Consider the following 19131-nt stretch of genomic DNA (forward strand, 5'->3'; position numbering starts at 1 on the left):
CGATCTACCCCGCTCATTCTATTCTATCTCAGTCTACAGAACCTACTGCTCTGATACCACCTGTTGTGGGGACCCGTGCTCTAACTCAATTCTTTTAGGATTTATTGGATCTTTTCTAGAAAATATGGGTCAAAATTTTTCTTTTAACATTAAATCAAATGTATAAACAAAGCAAGATGTCTTTATTTTATTTCAACAAACATAGATACAATCATGTCTTGTTTCAACACTTATATACAAACTAGTATTAGCAATGTCCAAACATCTAGACCACTAGTTCTTCTTCCATGCCCGTGATCACCACTCTATCAATCTCTCATCCTCGTCGAGACCCAGATCCTGTCCCACCTGTTGCCATGCACACATACAGACACAACAACAGCCGGAAACTCCGGTGAGAACGAATCCCAGTATAAAACATGTATACATGCATATACACAATCATAAATCATAAACATGCTATTATCATGAAGCAAAGTAATAGCAAAAGGTTCCATATTCTAGGAAACCAAGTCAATAATCATATCTTGACTCGACTCAACTCTAACTCTAGGGATCCCGGTATGAATAAGACGTCACTGTCTTCCACCTACCCTCCCAATCGGGGTGACGGTACTCTTATTCCTAGACTTCGGTCCTGTCTGTATCGAATGTCTACAATCGGAGGAAGTCTGCTCCTATGCGTCGATATCACCGAACATCTAGAAATTTGGCAATTCTGCCAATTACTCTCCTATCTTAAATCCTTGAATATAAATCTATAAACAAGGCATAATCGTAATCAAACATAAACAACAATCTATTATGTGATTTTGGGAAACTCCAACCAAATCTGATTCGAGTCATATCTCCCGAATTCACATGAATTATACCTTTCGTCGCACATTATTTGTCGTGGTCGAGATCTTGGTATCGAATCTGATAATATCAACTCTGAAATGGCAATGCAGAGAGGTACAATATCATTCACCAACTCCATTCAATGCATATATAAATCAATAACTAATCTCAATACAGTTTGACAGCATAACGGCTTATTTTCTCGATACCGGTCACTCAATAACAATCAATATATTATCCACACGCCATAACATCAATAACAACAATCATAATCTCCCAAAATCTGCCTTATCTCAACTCATACAAGCTGGAATATCATAACAATAGCATATGACATCCGATAATCGATCCGGTTGCAAATATACGTGTCCCCAAAATCTTAAGAACATATCATAGAGCTCAATTCATCATTCTCCCAACACATATATATCAAAACATGCTGGAATTTAATAAAACATATACCCTTTTGAAGCCCTTGATGCAAGGAGTGCAAATCTATGTTTAGATTGAAGTTTGGATGGATAAAAGTTGCACAATCTTGCTACTAAGATGAAATCACCTTCCCTTTTTTTTTTTTTTTTTCCTGAAATGCTCCCTCGGTTCTTCTGCTCAAATGGAAGGGAAGAAGGACAACACACCTATATGCATGGCCAAGGACACATGTTATTATTTTTCAAGCAACACGTATGACCGCGGGTGCGGTAGCTCATGAACCGCGGCTGCGCTCAAGCTTCAGCAGGCCATCCAAAAATGCATAAACGTCGACCGCGGGCGCGGTCACTTCTGCACCGTGGTTGCGGTCCTAGTTCGTATAAAATTTCCCACCCTACTGGCTATCTACCGCGGGTGCGGTACATTTCTAGGCGCGGGTGCGGTGTGGCTTCGGCCCTACATTCTGAAATTCAATATAAATGACTGCAGGTGCTGTATAAACTGTAGTGTAGGTGCAGTCTCTCATCCATGCAATATTTCATTATTTCATATTATCAACCTATACTCTCGGGCATTACACAAATTATACAGAAAAGGTCCTTAAACGTTTTAATATGGATAAATCAAATCTTTTAATTACTCCAATGGTTGTTAGATCATTAAACATATAAAAAGATCTATTCGGTTTATGTGAAGATGATGAAGTTATTCTTGGTCCAGAAGTATCATATCTAAGTACTATTGGTGCTCTTATGTATCTTGCAAATTGTAGAAGACCCGATATATATTTTGTTGTAAATTTATTGGCAAGATTTAGCTCATATCCAACAAAGAGACATTAGAACGGAATTAAACATATATTCTGTTCCCTACGAGGTACGGCAAACTTGGGACTTTTGTATTCAAAAGATACCAATCAAAGTATAATTGGTTATCCTGATGTTGGGTAATTATCTGATCCACACAAGACATATTTCCAGACCGGATATGTATTTACCCGTGGAGATACTGCAATTTCATGACGTTCACAGAAACAAACACTCGTAACAACTTCATCAAATCATGCCGAGATTATTGCACTATATGGAGTAATTCGTGAATTTGTGTGGATAAAATCAATGACCGAACATATCCAAATCTCATGTGGATTATCATTCGACAAGAAGCATGTGACACTATATGAAGATAATGTTGACTGTGTTGTGCAAATAATAATAAAACACATGATTTACGTACCCGTGTTTATATGTTACACTGAGTATTTTTTTTAAAATTATAATAATTGTCAATAGATATAATATGCATACGTATTATATATTACATTTTTTAAATGTTATCTATATATATATATATATATATATATATATATATATATTTCATCCGTCCCATATGTATATTTGCGTGTTTATGTAATTGGATTTTGGGAAAAACCTAGTTGAGGAAGCTAGCTATTATTTGCAACTCTTAGCTTTTAAGTTATCCAAAATATTTTTTTCCCGAAGATATGCACCATTCAATATTCATATATACACATTGAATTGGATCCACCAAACCTTGAATTTGGTTTGTTCGACCCTACCAATGTAGGTAGTGCCCCAAACTATTGAAAAATTGACGTGTGTCAACTCCGTATAATGAAAAGTTGACACTTATCAAAATTTGACACATATCGATTTTTCGATGATTTTGAGACACTGTCTATGTAAGTAGGGTCAAACAAACCCGTTCGGTAATGATGTTTAAGCGGGGCCCTGTTAGCTAATTTTTTAGAGGTCGAGACAAGAGTATCAAATGACTTTATTAGTTGGAAGCTAGCTGCAAGGCTTACGCTATGGATCCATGCATGTTCTCCCATCGTCTGGTGCACCTCAAATTTGAATATAGATGTATATATCTATAAATATTTATACATAATTTAGATACATATAATTAATAATTTGTTGCCTCCACAAAAATGAATTTTCGGGTATGATATTGAGTAGAATTGTCATGTCACGATCTATCATAAAAACAACAAAACATATTTTGTGGTATGTTTTTTTTTAAAAAAAAATAATATATTTTGTGACCACGTGTTATGGAAGATACAGTTTGTATTCGATTATCATATATGGGGTAATATTTTTCTGTCTCAACTCGAATTGATGTTTTTTTAATATACTATGAGAAATAAATAAAAAAATGAACTACTTTATTTGGGAGGGGGGATCATGTGTGTAGACCTATAAAAATGAATCTCTTCCCAGGTACTAAACATTGATGTTGAGAATCGATTGGGTTGAATAAGGATGAGACCACACTAGATGATTGAATGTTTCCGAATATTTGGAATTTGGTTATAAAAAATAATATATTTTCATGGATTGAGTCGGATTGAAGATCTTTATCACAAAATTAATCCGTAAGACGGTCTCATAAGAGTTTTTGTTAGTGTAAAGAGAGATCATCTTGAATTTAGTTTTTTAATTTCGAGACGAGAGATAAGTGAATTACGTATTTCATTTGATACCAACTAGTGGTATATATGATCAGCTGAAAGTTGATGTATCCCATTCGACTGGTAAATATGGATGATGTATGTGACTTGTCTTAAAATATTTTCAACACTTACGAGTTAATTTCTATGTAAAAATCTATCAATTCAAATATATTTGGAGAAAATAAAACCAGACACGAGCTATGTTTTTTTCTTTTTTTGGGGTTTATTGAAAAAAAGAGAGTTGAATATTCTCCTCCACATGCCTCCATGCCTTATCTGGAGCATTTCAGCTCAAGAAAAACTGATGCCCATGTGCCCTTTTATGCTTTACGTCACCCTTTTCCCTCTTTCTTCCTTGTGATAATGATTTTTCAACAACCCTCGAAGCAACGGTGTAATTTTCAAGAAAATTCAAAATTTACATACATATGTTTTTTTTAATAATATACCCCCTCAGATGTATATATATCAATTCGCCTACCTTCACTAATCTCGTGCCCACATCCCAAATTTCTTGGATCGGTCGCTATTATCAGCTACCATTAAGTTTCGTATTCAATTAATTTTTAGTATATTTTGTTTTTCTTGTGCTTTTGACTATATTATAAGTAGCGTATGGCCAATTGAGCATGTTCTAACAACAATTAAGTGGAGGGATGTTGGTGTCGAGGATTTCACTAGTGATATAACGAATCTTTTATTCAAATTAAATACAGATAATCGTTCCATATAAGTGTGATTGTTGAATTCATGTTTTCATTATATTAGAGTTTCGAATGAATTTATTCCAATTACTACACACAAGTAAGGATTAAAAGTGACCCAAAGTTCAATGTTTATGATTCAAAAAACGATTAAAACTTCATTGATATCAAACTGCAGAACTAAACTTCAGTTCGAGAGCTTTCACGCATCCACGATAATTTTTCCTCATTCACCACTGTATTAAATATCTAGTATTATTACATACCTACATGCTGCAATGAAAAAATATTGCCGTTAATACAAGAGAAAGTTGCCTACATCAGATCTAAGAGTTGTTTCTGTACCATGTTGGCTCGAATTTGAGGTATCAAAACTACGTATTGTAACGTTTACATGTCATGTAATTACTATACACAGTATACACTACATGTGGTAAAGTCCTATGCCCTGGAAAAATAATGAAAGAATGTGACTGCTCTCATCTCTGCAAGTAGGAATAGTACCTGAATGCTTAGATACATCTGCATGTCTGAGTCGTCAAATATTTTCATCACATAACTTTTGGAAAGTGGAGAAGCATTCACAAAATGGATCAACCAAAATGGAATCCAGTTGATTTATAAGAACTGCTTGAAAGAGTCGGTAGCTTGCGAAGTGCGATAACACCGGCTACTAGAGCACTTATTGAGGCCAAAACAAATGCAGGAAGGTTACCACCACCAAATAAAGCATCCCATGGACCCGCACCAAGGGATATAATCATCTAACAAAAACAAACAATTCTATGAGTCCATCATACCCCCAAATTATATGATAATGAATTAACAGAAGTATTAAACGTGATAATTGTCGACCTATACTCGTTTCCTATGATTTATAATTAGGGTGGCATGGAACATGGATTAACATAAACAAGTGTAATAGTAGCTACCTGAGGTATAACGATAGCGAGATTTAGAACCCCGATTGCCAACCCTGGAAAAAATATACATCTTCATCAAAGATAGAGCTTATCAAATAGACGAGAACTGAAAACAGAGCAAGAAACTGTATGTACCTTGGCCACCTCCTGAATCAGCAGTCAATTCAGCGGTGACAGAGAAGGGTACACTATAAGTTATCTACAACACAAATTTAAAGGCTTCAGCATTAACTGTCATTAAATTGGCGGTGGAACTGCAATTCTTTCTTGTACAAATTAATTTTTAACATATCACATTGGGAACCAAGAAAAGTGGTAGAGCAAATAAATACTTACAGCAAGAGGAAGACCAAGAAGAGCAAAAACAATTAGAGATGCAATTTTGGAAGCTCCACTTGCCCCAATGACATGTTGGATCCCTCCAGAATTCTGTCTCATAGATACCAAGCTGATGATGGCAGTACCTGCCATGCAGAGAAACACCATAAAATTGCTACTAGCCCAAAGAAGTTTTGCCCCCATCCACTGGCACATTGGTTCAATGAAGAAAGAGCTAATGCCCAAAACAACCTACAAGAAAATAATAAAGGAAACTGAGAAGATCCAAGTGATAACACAATCACGAGCAAATTTTCAGGAATTTTTTGTATTCTTACCGAGTTCAATAGCAGACCAAATGCACCTTCTCTGACACCTTGATTATATGCTTGAACTTCAGGTACATCTCCTTTTGGGTCGCCATGAAAAACTTCTCTCCCCATCCAATCGGTGTCGAAGAGAAAAAAGGGAAACCACGACAACTGATTGTAACAGGAAAAAATTACTAAATTTAGCAAAACATTCATGAAAATTTGAAAACAAGACATGGCCATAATTCTGATAAATATGCAGAAACTTTTTTTTGATAGGAAACTATAAGTTTATAAGAATAATAATAGTTGATATTACAGAGCCCGTGGATGAGCAATCCACAGTCCATCCACTGATTGACTAACTATAACAATTTCATAAGTAAATAAAACACCAATCCCTAATGCTAATGCTAGAAAAAAAATCCAAGAGAGCCCTTACCCAGGTAAATGCCATGACTACCAGTACTGAATTCATATCTGGAGGTAAATGACGTACGCTGGTTAGTATATTCACCAGTACTGCTCCAGGGCTGTCAAAGAAATTATCATCATCATTTTCCTGATTTTTTTGTTCAATCCCATCATTATTAATTATTGTTTGCTTCCTCTCAGACTTGATTTCCACCACATTATATTTCATTTCTGTATCAATGTTTGACTTTGCAAATTCAGATCCATTTGGCAGAGGATCATCCAAGAGAGGAGCAGAATCTGATAGACGGTGAGATTGTTTTGGCATCAATGGAACTTCCTTTGCAAAGTAAAGTGTCACAAGCGTACAAACCGCAAGGAAGACCTATGCATGACTCAGAAATCAGAGATGCAATCTAAAAGTTGGAAGTTAAAAGTATAACAGCCAACGAATTTGCAAAGGTATTTTTCACATTAAAGAAACTGAAATACTAATAATGCGGAAAGTATGCCTCAGTACAACAAAAACAAAACACTGCCACAATTTGCATCATATTACATGCTTATAAAGGAGAAAATATCTTCTTTGTTGCTCAAATTTAATCATGTTTACTCATAAATTGGCCTCGGCGAAACATACAAAAGTGACCTACTTCAGCTACGATTCTCATCAGCAACAAGATTAATGGGAAACAAAACTATATTAAGATTTTATGATAAGATATGTCACCAGAAAACTTTATGGACTATCAACCGGATTTTTCCAGGTAACATTTAGAAATAAAGCAAGTGAGTAGAGATGGCAATGAATCTGAATGCAGTTCCTGATGCGATCTTGGTAAGTCAAGCTCAGATGAAGCATGGGACCTTTAGAGTTGCCGGAGAGACCAATCACGAGAGAGCGAATGAAGAGATTCAAGGATGCATTGCATGGATTCATGAGCAATCAAGAAGAGCTTGCCAACAAAGTTCCAAGCCTCGAGAGGGAGTCGTGATGCATTGGAGTCACCTTGGAAGCCATATGAATGTTATTAAGTGAGGAGCAATGTGGATGGACTAGTGTCATAGCATCAAGGAAGAAGCACCACAGCGCTAGGAGGGAGTGGCCTAGCACCTAGGTGCTAGAAAGCTGTAGCGCCTAGCGCGCTGAAGCTATGTCTGCTGTAGCGTCTAGGCGCATGTCTGTAGCGCCTAGGCGTAGCTTCAGCACCTAGGCGCTACTGGATCAGAGCGCCGCGGAAAAATAGAGATTTAGTTTATTTCCAGTCCTAGATAATTTGGGAACTTATCTTTTGATATCTTTTGATTTTGTAAGTATATTTGGACGAATTTTTGATAATTTTTCAAATTGTTGAAGATTGAATGACCCTGCTTTTGAGTTTTCTCTCAAACAAAAAAAAAAGCTTCTTGCTTTGTATCAAAAATAAAATTTATCAAAGTTTATGCTTTGTGGCATTTGTCGATCGTTCTTACGCGGATTGTCAAAGGCGAGTTATTTGAAGGTTTATTTGAGTGTCGGTTGTTTTATTAATGATTGTTTATTACTAAACCACATAGTTTAGGGGTGAAAATCACGCAATATTTGATTCAAAAGGTCGGGACAACACAACACAGGATCCTTTAAACGTTATTGAATTCAGGACGCGATTCCAATTAACCGTGTTTGCCTTTCTTTTGTATGAGAATTCACATCATTTGGTATCAGGGATTTGAGTTTCTTTTAATTCAAGTAAGTTTATCATTGTTACTATCATATCTGATTATTCTTTCTTTTGTTTTCAGATTTGTTTGTCCAATCGTTCTTCATCTTTCGTGAATCTTACGGTTCTCGAAATTTTTGAGTTGCGATTTTTTTTTCGAGTGCACAAAGAAACCTTGTGCAATCCAAAAAGAAAAGTACCAAAAATTCGAAAATTTGCCATTGTTTGGTTTTGGAATTTTGTTTTATTATCTTGTGGGAGCCGTATTCAAGTGTCTTTCACAATAAAAAAAAATATATTTTCAAATTTCTTGTTTTACGCAGTCTATGTAAGTCGATCTTCAAGTGTCATGAATTTGATTCATGCAAGCTACACAGCCTAAAGTGTACCCTACGAGAGAACTCTCAAAATAGAATGAAATACTTGAGGGCGAGCGTTTAATTCTTGTAGTAGTGAGGACAAAAAAACAAAGAGTCGAGTGAATTTTCACTGGAGTGACTAGTGAGGATTCGTGGTGAGGAAACTTTATCTTTTATTGTTTTATACTAACATATTCTTGCAGGTATAATGTTTGACGATCACCAATTTCAAACAATGTTAAGAGGGTTGGATAGAATGTGGGAAAAGAAGTTTAAGCCTACACGTGAGAGGTGCGAAGAAGAGGGGACGTATGATAGGCAAGCTGACGAGAATAGGCGAGGTAGTAGATTTGGAGGGAATAGAGTGTTGCATTTGGATCGTGATGATGATAGGCGATGTGAGGAGAATAGAAGAGTAGGCAGTAGAGGTGAACGTGATGTTCATAGGGAGTCGTTGGCATCCACGTGGAGAACGAGCTTGGAAGAGAAAATCATTGTTAGGCCAATGAAGGTGTCGAGAAATGAAACTACCAAATATGAATCTCAAGGTATATTTAACAACTCAAATTCTAGAACTTGTGATATTATATTTTGTTGGTGTTTATTATCTTGTGGGAGCCGTATTCAAGTGTCTTTCACAATCAAAAAAATATATTTTCAAATTTCTTGTTTTACGCAGTCTATGTAAGTCGATCTTCAAGTGTCATGAATTTGATGCATGCAAGCTACACAGCCTAAAGTGTACCCTACGAGAGAACTCTCAAAATAGAGTGAAATACTTGAGGGCGAGCGTTTAATTCTTGTAGTAGTGAGGACAAAAAAACAAAGAGTCGAGTGAATTTTCACTGGAGTGACTAGTGAGGATTCGTGGTGAGGAAACTTTATCTTTTATTGTTTTATACTAACATGTTCTTGCAGGTATAATGTTTGACGATCACCAATTTCAAACAATGTTAAGAGGGTTGGATAGAATGTGGAAAAAGGAGTTTAAGCCTACACGTGAGAGGTGCGAAGAAGAGGGGACGTATGATAGGCAAGCTGACGAGAATAGGCGAGGTAATAGATTTGGAGGGAATAGAGTGTTGCATTTGGATCGTGATGATGATAGGCGATGTGAGGAGAATAGAAGAGTAGGCAGTAGAGGTGAACGTGATGTTCATAGGGAGTCGTTGGCATCCACGTGGAGAACGAGCTTGGAAGAGAAAATCATTGCTAGGCCAATGAAGGTGTCGAGAAATGAAACTACCAAATATGAATATCAAGGTATATTTAACAACTCAAATTCTAGAACTTGTGATATTATATTTTGTTGGTGTTTAGAAGTTGGGCATGATACTAGCCAATGTCCACGTAAGGAGGTGACAGAAATACAGTCGTCCGTTGAGCTTGAATCTCAAATTGAAGTTGAGGTTGTAGTTGAACCTGAATTTGAAGTTGAGGTTGTTGTGGAATTTGAACATGAAGTTGAGGTTGAAGTGGAATCTGTGGTAGTGGTTGAGAAAGTTGTTGACGATAGTACTCCACTAGTTGATCAGTCGAATGATGTTAAATGATGTACAGTGGAAGCTGAATCATTAGATGGAGAAGAAGTGCCTAATTTGTCTACTATGGAGAATGAGAGTAGGCAAGAAGAAATTATTGTATATAAATTTGTTGAGGAACAAAATATTTCATTTGTTCAATTGAATCCAAATGTTGTTCTTAAGGATCAATTGAATTTCCTTGAAGTTAGTGAAAAAGAATTTAAAATGGCCGAAAGAAATAGAGAAAAAAAATAGTGAGGACTATTGTAGTGGTTTGATAATTGACATATTGCATGAATATACGTGTTGGTTGCATATGAAGCGATATGTTGAGTAGGGTTGTGAAACATGCATTGCATATAGGAAAATAGCTTCTAGTCTAAAGTCTTATATATTGCATGTGATAATTCTTATTCCTAGTGGACTATGATTGTACACGTGTATGGATTTTATTTTTGTGTTAACTAAGTCTAAGAAGGGGAGGAATCTGATATTTGTGATAGTTAATTATATTTTATCATTTGGTGTCATTTGTTATTTAGTGTATGTTGAAATTGATGAGTTGATGGTGAAGGCAACCATGGAGTTAGGGCTCAAAGCGTTGATGGATCACGGGGACGATAGCACCTACAAACTTGAGCTTAAAGGTAAACATGTTGATCATATAACCCTTGTTATTACTAACTTGCTTCATTTTTGTATAAGTAGCAAAGATTTGAGAACAAATCCTTTTCAAGAAAGGGAGAATGATGCGATCAAGGTAAGTCAAGCTCCAAGGAAGGCATGGGACCATTTAGAGTTGCCGGAGAGACCAATCACGAGGGGGCGAATGAAGAGATTCAAGGATGCATTGCATGTACTCATGAGCAATCAAGAAGAGCTTGCAAGCAAGGTTCCAAGCCTCGAGGGAGTCGTGATGCATTCGAGTGACCTTGGAAGCCATATGAATGTTATTAATTTTGGAGTAATGAGGATGGACTAGCGCCGCAGCGCCAAGGAAGAAGCACCGCAGCGCTACGAGGGAGTGGCCTAGCGCTTAGGCGCTCCCAGAGCCGAAGCTATCTAGGCGCTACAGCTGAAGGCCTACACGCTCCCAGAGCCGAAGTTGTAGCTTCAGTGCCTAGGCGCTACTGGATCAGCGCCGCAACGTTCCGCCTGCGGAAAAATAGAGATTTATCTTATTTTCAGTCCTAGATAATTTGAGAACTTATCTTTTGATATCTTTTGATTTTGTCAGCATATTTGGCAAATTTTTGACATTTTTTCAGATTATGGAAGATTGAATTATCTCGTTCTTGAGTTTTCTCTCAAACAACAAAAAAGTTTCTTGCTTTTTATCAAAAATCAAATTTATTAAAGTTTATGCTTCGTGACGTTTGTCGATCGTTCTTACGCAGATTGTCAAAAGCGAGTTCTATGAAGGTTCGTTCGAATGTCGGTTGTTTTCTTTGTAATTGTTTATTACTAAACCACGTTGTTTAGGGGTGAAAATCACGCAATACTTGATTCAAAAGGTCGGAACAACACAACACGGATCGTTTAAACGTTATTGAATTGAGGTCGCAATTCCAATTAATAGTGTTTGTCTTTCTTTCGTATGAGGATTCATATCAGTTCTCTTCACTGAAAAAGCTATTTCATATACAGCAAGAAAATAATTTGTTTCTATGAGTAGTCTCAACCATGCATAGACTCTTTCTATGACAATAACTCACCACTGCAACTAAAAAAGCTGCTTTGAGATTCCCACATGGTTCACAACAAGCTCTACTTGTCAAAAACGGAAACCACCTGCGAAGAAACACATATATATGTATTAATCAGTTAATATAGTTATAAGAGAATCATTAACGTGAAATGCTACGTCATTGAACAATTTAAATCAGACTGAACCATTGCACCACGGGAAAAGAAAATATCAAATTAGCAACAAACAAGATATGAAACATGAGTACTTCTAGAACACATCACCTGTGCCAACTTCCACTAGCCCCAGAGGAAAATCCAAGAATATTTCCAACAGCCATCCAAGAGCAAAAAACAGCATTGGCTGAATTTCTTTGATCAGGACCTACGATGGATGATTATTTTTATTTATCCATGACAAAAACATGCTTGTCCTATGGACCATATGATTACGCACGAGATAATAAAGAATAAGATGCAGCATATCAGAATTCGATAAAAAGTAAAAAAAATGGAGAAAAACAGGAGGGCTAATATATACAATTGCCATATTTACCATCCAGAAAAAGGGTGGAGAAGAATGAAAAGGGAATAAAGTTGAAGAGGTGTTGTGTATTTCCCAGTTTTCAGTGAATTAAGCAAATTTCTGTTCTTCTGTTCAAAGTGATTCTTTGGAGTTTGGACGTTCGAAAACTCAAACAAATGTTTAAAAGAAGGTGCACAGGAGCAAGGAGATGACTTGCTAGGGAAGGGTTATTTTAATTCAAAAAAGATGTAAAACACGAGGCATTTCCTGCTGCAGCATTAGAGGTTAATCATAAAAGGAGCTGGATTTCACATCGTATAAGATTCAGTGTTCTAAATGGCGGTCGAGGCGGCCGCCTAGGCATGGTGCCTAGGCGGTAGGCGGCCCTCGACCGCACCGCCTATGCTTGAGGCGGATGTTTTAGGCGGCCAAAGCTATACGGCATTGGCGAGGCGGGCGAGGCGGCCAAGGCGAGCAGTCAAGGCGGGCGAGGCGGCCATGGCGAGCAGGCGGGCCCTAGCACACCCAACTTTTTTTTTTTAACTTTTGGTTTCACTCTCAAGTCTCAACCACTAAGCCCATCACACACTATCTGCCGCCCGCCGCTCGCATATGTAGATATAGTAGATGGTGCATATGTAGATGATTTGGAAGATTAGTTATGACGTATGTAGATGTAGTAGAGGGTGCATATGTAGATGATTTGGAAGATTAGTCATGTTTACTCTAGTACTTGTTCTACTGATGGATAATAGATTGAAGCTTTGAAATTTAAACTTAGTTTTTTGGTAAAAATAATTATATTACTTTGTTAGTATAATAGCATTAATATGATGATGAATTTTTATTAACTATTTTGTTAGTTTGCATGTATATATTTATTTGCTTTGTATGAAGCTTTTTTGTGCTTAAAAATTATTTAATTACACATCTTACATGAAAAATGATGACTATTTGTGATTATATTTTATAATTATATATGATTATCTATAAAAAAATATTAAAATAAATTCAACCGCCTAGGCACCGCCTGGGCACCGCCTAGGCGGCCGAGGCGGTAGGCGGTCACCGACCGCCCCGCCACCGCCATTTACAACCTTGATAAGATTGAACTTGTAGAGGCTCTCAATTCATAAATGCCAACAGCTTCATGCCCAATGACAATTTTGGGGGTGAGACAGAGTAAGCGGGATGATTATACCTGATAAGTCAGCCAAGAGAGCTCGAGCTGGACCCTGAAATGATCCGAAAAATAAGTGTTCACTATGTTAACAAATTCTTTAGCTCTTGACACCATGTATAGTAATGAAATGATGTTTTAAAAACTCACCTGCACAGTGTTGTTCGCAAGGTCCAGCATCCAAAACCCAATTATGAAGATTACAGCAGCTCTTGTACGAGTACCTTTAAATGTGCTGCATTTGCACGAGTTGGTTAAGCTCATTTCACATTAGACAAGAGTCCAGAGAAAATGAAAAAGGAAATAACTAAGAAGTTGAAAAAAACCTGCAATGCTCTTTTGTATCACCTAAAAGATAACCAATGTCTGCAGAAAATCCAATTATTATCACCTATATTACAAGAGTAGCTTAGCTGCTATGACAAATCGATCTTAACCACAAAAGGAGAACAGGGGAAGCAGCAGCTGCTATATACTTACCGAAATTGAGATCATGAGAGCCCCTATCAAAATAAAAGGTCTTCTTCTACCATATTTCGAAGAGCATTTATCGCTCCATACACCAACACACGGTTGTACCTGGAAACAGAACAAATACACCATCCCAGCAAATGATGGCAACAGATGCAGCTAAAGCCTAGAAATTAACATTTTATTCAATCATCATCAAGTTTGTCCTCATTGTTCCTCAGTTTCTTAGTTTTAGAACCTAACTCCTACTTTGATCTGACCTAAATGTTATTACACCAGAAAAATGTTGAATTAGAACTCCAAATAATCCCTAGCTCAACCACTTAATCTGAAGGTAACAGCAAAAAATGTGTACATGCATTCTACCACAAAAATATCCAAAAATAAGATCGATACAATCAACCCCAAAATACTGTGAGCCTCTTTTACAGATTATGACAAAGAATCTTCAAATTTCGCTAGACAACATTTTCAGCATCATGTAACATATACAGAAACATAAGCAAAGATATGAAACCAAAACTCAAAATGTAAAGAAAAAGATACCCTGGTGTGAGTAAAAATTTCCTAAACCTTGGAAGTGAACTGAGCATCTTAAACAGCAAAATATAGAACTAAAGCAAGAACTTCAAAATTTTGAAACAAAAATTTGTCAATACATACCACAAGGCCAGTTATGGGACCACATAACCATATAAATGAAGAAAAGGCATGTTCTACACCAAGTGTCTGCACAAAAAGAAAACACAAAAGTTAAACAAACAAGAAAAAGGATCAACAGTTCAAAATCAAATGAGGTTTTATGCGTGCATATAACAAAGGATTGCATTAATTGGCATTCCTTCAACATTACAATTCCCAACATATCACAGAAAGCTTTGTGCAAGCATGTAAATCATAATTGTGTCGATGTAACACAGTCTTTGAAATGAAACACGTGATTCTTTTCCACAGTTCTTTTCTAATATAGGTTGGAGTGTGACTGCAACACATAGGGGGAAAAAAGGGCAGAACAAACGAAATAATGTTGAATTGAGCAGTAGCATGGGAGTAAAATAAATTTGGTTAAGGAGAGAAGCAACACAAAAATATAAGAGCAAAAATTAAAGAAAGATAAAATGTCAGGAGAAGAGATCAAATAATTAGCACAAAAAACAAAAAGGATTAGAGATCCTCACGAAGTAGAAATTGTAATGATCTATCTTCAAATACAAGTAATGGACATCATTACCGGTGGTATTGATAGTACTGCTGGGTATTGAGGGGTTCAATATTACCATTGTGGCAATGAACTTTTACATACACATTCAGTCCATTTCTAAGATGTTGTGGCGTGGGTGTGATATGGATCTTCTGGTAGTAACTGTGGCAATATTGGTAAGTTGGCATCAAGAATTCTGATAATATATAGTCTAGGAAATGAACTACCGTTAAGTCCATATACAGTCCATCCAATCAATTAAAGTTTATAGATGATAATGATAAATTCAATATCTATATCGACAATTTGGTTTTAATGTATTTTTTTATCCACTAATTGAAGATCACTTGCCTTCACATGCTTCTCAATAAGAAGATATTAATGATTTCATTCCTACCCATCAATCCATATTAGTTATGCATGCTCTTTGTAATTACACGAGGTTTATTTATTTACTATGTAATTCACGACAAAATAAATGTTTCATTTAAATTTACTATCCACAGATCTTCTATTAAGAGCCGTGAAAAGCTAATTTTAAGCAGTGGTGCTAGTATTCTGTAATAATGTATGACATTTAAGCTGGATTAATAGGAAATTTGGGATTAATTGTAGTCTATTCAAGTTTCGACGCATTTCCAGTGTTCTTCAAATCTGTAAGACAAAAATCATTTGCCACCGTCCTATGATATTGCCCTTGAACGTTAGCCACAGCCATCTCTATGAAAACCATGATCCAAATGCTTAGCGATTGAGAAATATATTAAACATACTTCAGATTTGGTTTCTGAATAGAACAACACATACTTCAGATTGAGTGAATACCTGAATATAAGGAGTGAGGAGAGATAGCTGAAGAGCCCAGCCAAATTGTACCCCAGCGGCGACCGTACAACTGAGGATCAGCGTCAGTAAGCTGCAGTGCTTCTGCGGGGGATGACGCTGATCAGAATCCGGCTGCGAATCTCCACCATCAGACAAGGATGAGGCGTGGATCTGTGAACGGCGTCGCTGCTCCCCACCGTCGAAGCCTGCTAGCTCCACCTCCTGCTCCAGGTTCTTGTATGGCACTCGGATCGACACCGCGTCCATGTCAAGTGTAATCAGACGGGAATTAAACTAATCTGTAACAAAAAAAAACTGGCGGTAATTTACATGAACGGAGTGTAATTGGGCGTCGATTAAGGGAATTGGGAATCCGATGGAGTAATTGTTCAGTATTTAGGGTCAAAGGAAAAAAGGATTACTAAAAAATGGTGAATTGAATTTGATATATGGTTGATTTCAAGTGATGAAGATGGCACGATGTACTCAGGCTTTTACAGCAAAGGCCAGATCACAAACAACTCTCCATTCCACGAATTCAGATTTCAATTGCAAAAATAAATAATTATGAATTTAATTTTATCGTATTAAGGAGGTATATTGTAGGGATGGCAATTATGAATTTAATAGTATGCATTAAAGACTCGAACATCTTGCGACCATTCAAATCTAGCGAGTTTATTGATTCTGTATGCTCAAGCCTAATATAGCAAGTACATATATATACAATCACATGAATAAAAACTACTTTTACTAAAAATAGTCTCTTTCACATAAACATGAAACTTTAAAATTGCAAATTTTGAAATCATGCGTATATATGAACATTTTCCATTTAAAATCATCATTTTTATGTAAAGTCTGATCCTTGAAAGTGACAACATTAATTCGATTGATCTATAAAGCATAGTACTAGGCGGCCGGTTTTTAACGTCCATTTTTTCGACGATCCCACCGACTATCATAAAAATAAATTCACCGTTCACTTTTTCCACGGATCCATTATCATTGAGATTCTCGCCCCTGTTTTCAACTGTTCACTCTCTTTTCATTGCAAGTTCACTGTTCCCGATTTCAACGGATCCCTTGCTACTTTTTCGTCACGATCAATTCACATTTCTCAAAAATATTTTCCTTACTCCAATATTTCATAAAATATTCATAACTTTCCATATTCTTTAAAATTTCCAAAAATGACTCATATCATTCGTATACGTCGAGATTGCTAAAAATAGCATATAAGTGCAAATAAGTTAAAACTTTTAAAAATAGCATATATCGTACATATACTTTAAAACTTCTAAAAACAACATTTTTCATGATGCGGAATTGTTTCAGGAAGTTTCAAACCGCCTTCGACTTTCCTCTAACCGACCGCACACGATTCAACGTTATACATACCCGAACGCCCCCAGACCTTGACTCAACAAAAACAAGTCAATTTGAAAACTTTTAAAATACCAAAATTATCCAGTAGCTTGCTGGAAATTCAATCTTAGGACCTACGTTTCAAAAATGACTCAATTCGCTTACCATATAACTCGTTTACCACCATTTTCGCGTTTTCGTTTAAACAAATGATCAAACTATCCTTCCAACTCGAGACCAGACCTTTATGAACATCCTAAGACACAATATGAGCTGTTGGAATTCCCCAAGCCCAAGCCAAAACCGAAACATGGAATAAATTTTAACATAGGCTCACTTCGCCTTTTTTTTGACACATTCGGGCAATTTACGACCCCGAACACACCACGGCTCCAAACCAAGCCTTTTCAGACACTGACCAGATGCCCTATGCTCCAAACCCTTCACAACAACAGTCCGCCATATGAATCTTCTTGTATAGCCAAGGAACAAATGCTCCAACGGCTGTGGCTGCCATTGGCTCTTGGCTCACACTATACCCTCACCAGGACCCTAAGTCACGACCCTAGCTCCTAGACCAGCCCTTTACACCATCCCCTTGCCCTAGGAACCACACGCCCCCTAACAAGCCAACATGATCAACTTTTGGGAGTCTCGGCCACTGTGCTGCACCAGCACGTCCAGCCTAGACCAAACCCCTCTTAGACCTTCTTAGGACCATAAACCTTCACTCAAGACCTTGGTTAGGACCCCATACAGCCCCCTTGGCCGATGGAACCCTAAACCGCCCCTTCCATCTCAAAACGCGTGCAGGGCCAACAGCCCCTTGCGGCTCACGTTATTGGCTATCGTCCCTTAAAAACTTACTCTTAACATCTAGGTCTACAATTTTATCTATTGTTTTGCATCCCTCCTTCAACGATTCCCCTATAAATTTAAGAATTCTTTGTAAAACATGAGATGAACATGCATAAAACTTTAAAACCAACATCCTCATAAATTTTTCACACAAAATCCAAAACATGCAATATTAAGGATTGAATGGTGCTTGAAAAAGGGTTTGAAAACATGCCTTGCTTCCTTTATTCTTACGATATACAAGAGATGGCACGATTAAAGATGAACGGGACGCAAAGCTTTTTCCCTTCGCCTCCTTCCTCTAGTGTTCGGCCCTTCCTAAGACTCTAGTGTGTGTGAGTTGTGTGTGCTGAAGGTGAAAGTGACGTAAATGAGGGTGTAGGGTGGGTAGGTTTTATTTAAATAAGTCTTTATGTAAGGCTCGAGATTATTAGTTTTCATTGATGTATGACTCGGAGGAGATGAGATTGCATGTCATAAGATGAAAGTACAAAATATTTCATGTGTGAGAGACTGCACCCGCGCTCAAAACAAGAGTGCACCCGCGGTCATGCAATTGTGAATTTGAACAAGAAAAGTCGAAGCTACACCGCACCCGCGGTGCCATTAATGACCGCACCCGCGGTGCATGTCCAGTAGGGGGCATGTTTTTGACATTTCGAGACCGCACCCGCGGTAAGAGTAGACCGCACCCGCGGTGCAGAGACCGCACCCGCGGTCTTGCAGCTACCGCACCCGCGGTCTACGTTCTGCAATTTGGATAAAATGGCCGAGAGCTTGGCGCACCCGCGTTCCTTACAGCTACCGCACCCGCGGTCATGCGTGTAATGTTAAAAATATAGACACTTGTCTCTTAGCATGCAATATTGATCATGTGTCATCCTTTCTCTTCATTCCAGCAGCAAACACCGAGGAAAAGGGGAAGAATTCAGAAAATCTCCCAAAGTTTCTTCTTCATTTAGAATTGTGATTTTGTAAGATTTATACATCCAAACTTTAATCCGATTGCGGTT

At 37.3% G+C, this 19131-nt stretch overlaps 1 protein-coding gene across 1 annotated transcript; it reads right to left on the reverse strand.

Annotated features, from left to right (window-relative positions):
- Positions 1–4616: 4616 nt before the first annotated feature.
- On the reverse strand, positions 4617–16446 carry LOC140833828 (sucrose transport protein SUC3-like). The gene is made up of 14 exons (XM_073198266.1): positions 15893–16446; positions 14530–14595; positions 13876–13974; positions 13722–13786; positions 13546–13630; positions 13417–13450; positions 11975–12074; positions 11719–11794; positions 6450–6806; positions 6035–6178; positions 5715–5948; positions 5514–5577; positions 5388–5431; positions 4617–5219 (listed from the first exon to the last, which is right to left on the reverse strand). Exons 1-14 carry the CDS (start codon positions 16157–16159, stop codon positions 5049–5051), a joined length of 1806 nt encoding a protein of 601 aa, XP_073054367.1. The 5' UTR covers positions 16160–16446; the 3' UTR covers positions 4617–5048.
- Positions 16447–19131: the final 2685 nt, after the last annotated feature.

Source organism: Primulina eburnea, chromosome 6 (genome assembly GCF_022965805.1).
Source record: "Primulina eburnea isolate SZY01 chromosome 6, ASM2296580v1, whole genome shotgun sequence".
NCBI lineage: Eukaryota > Viridiplantae > Streptophyta > Magnoliopsida > Lamiales > Gesneriaceae > Primulina > Primulina eburnea.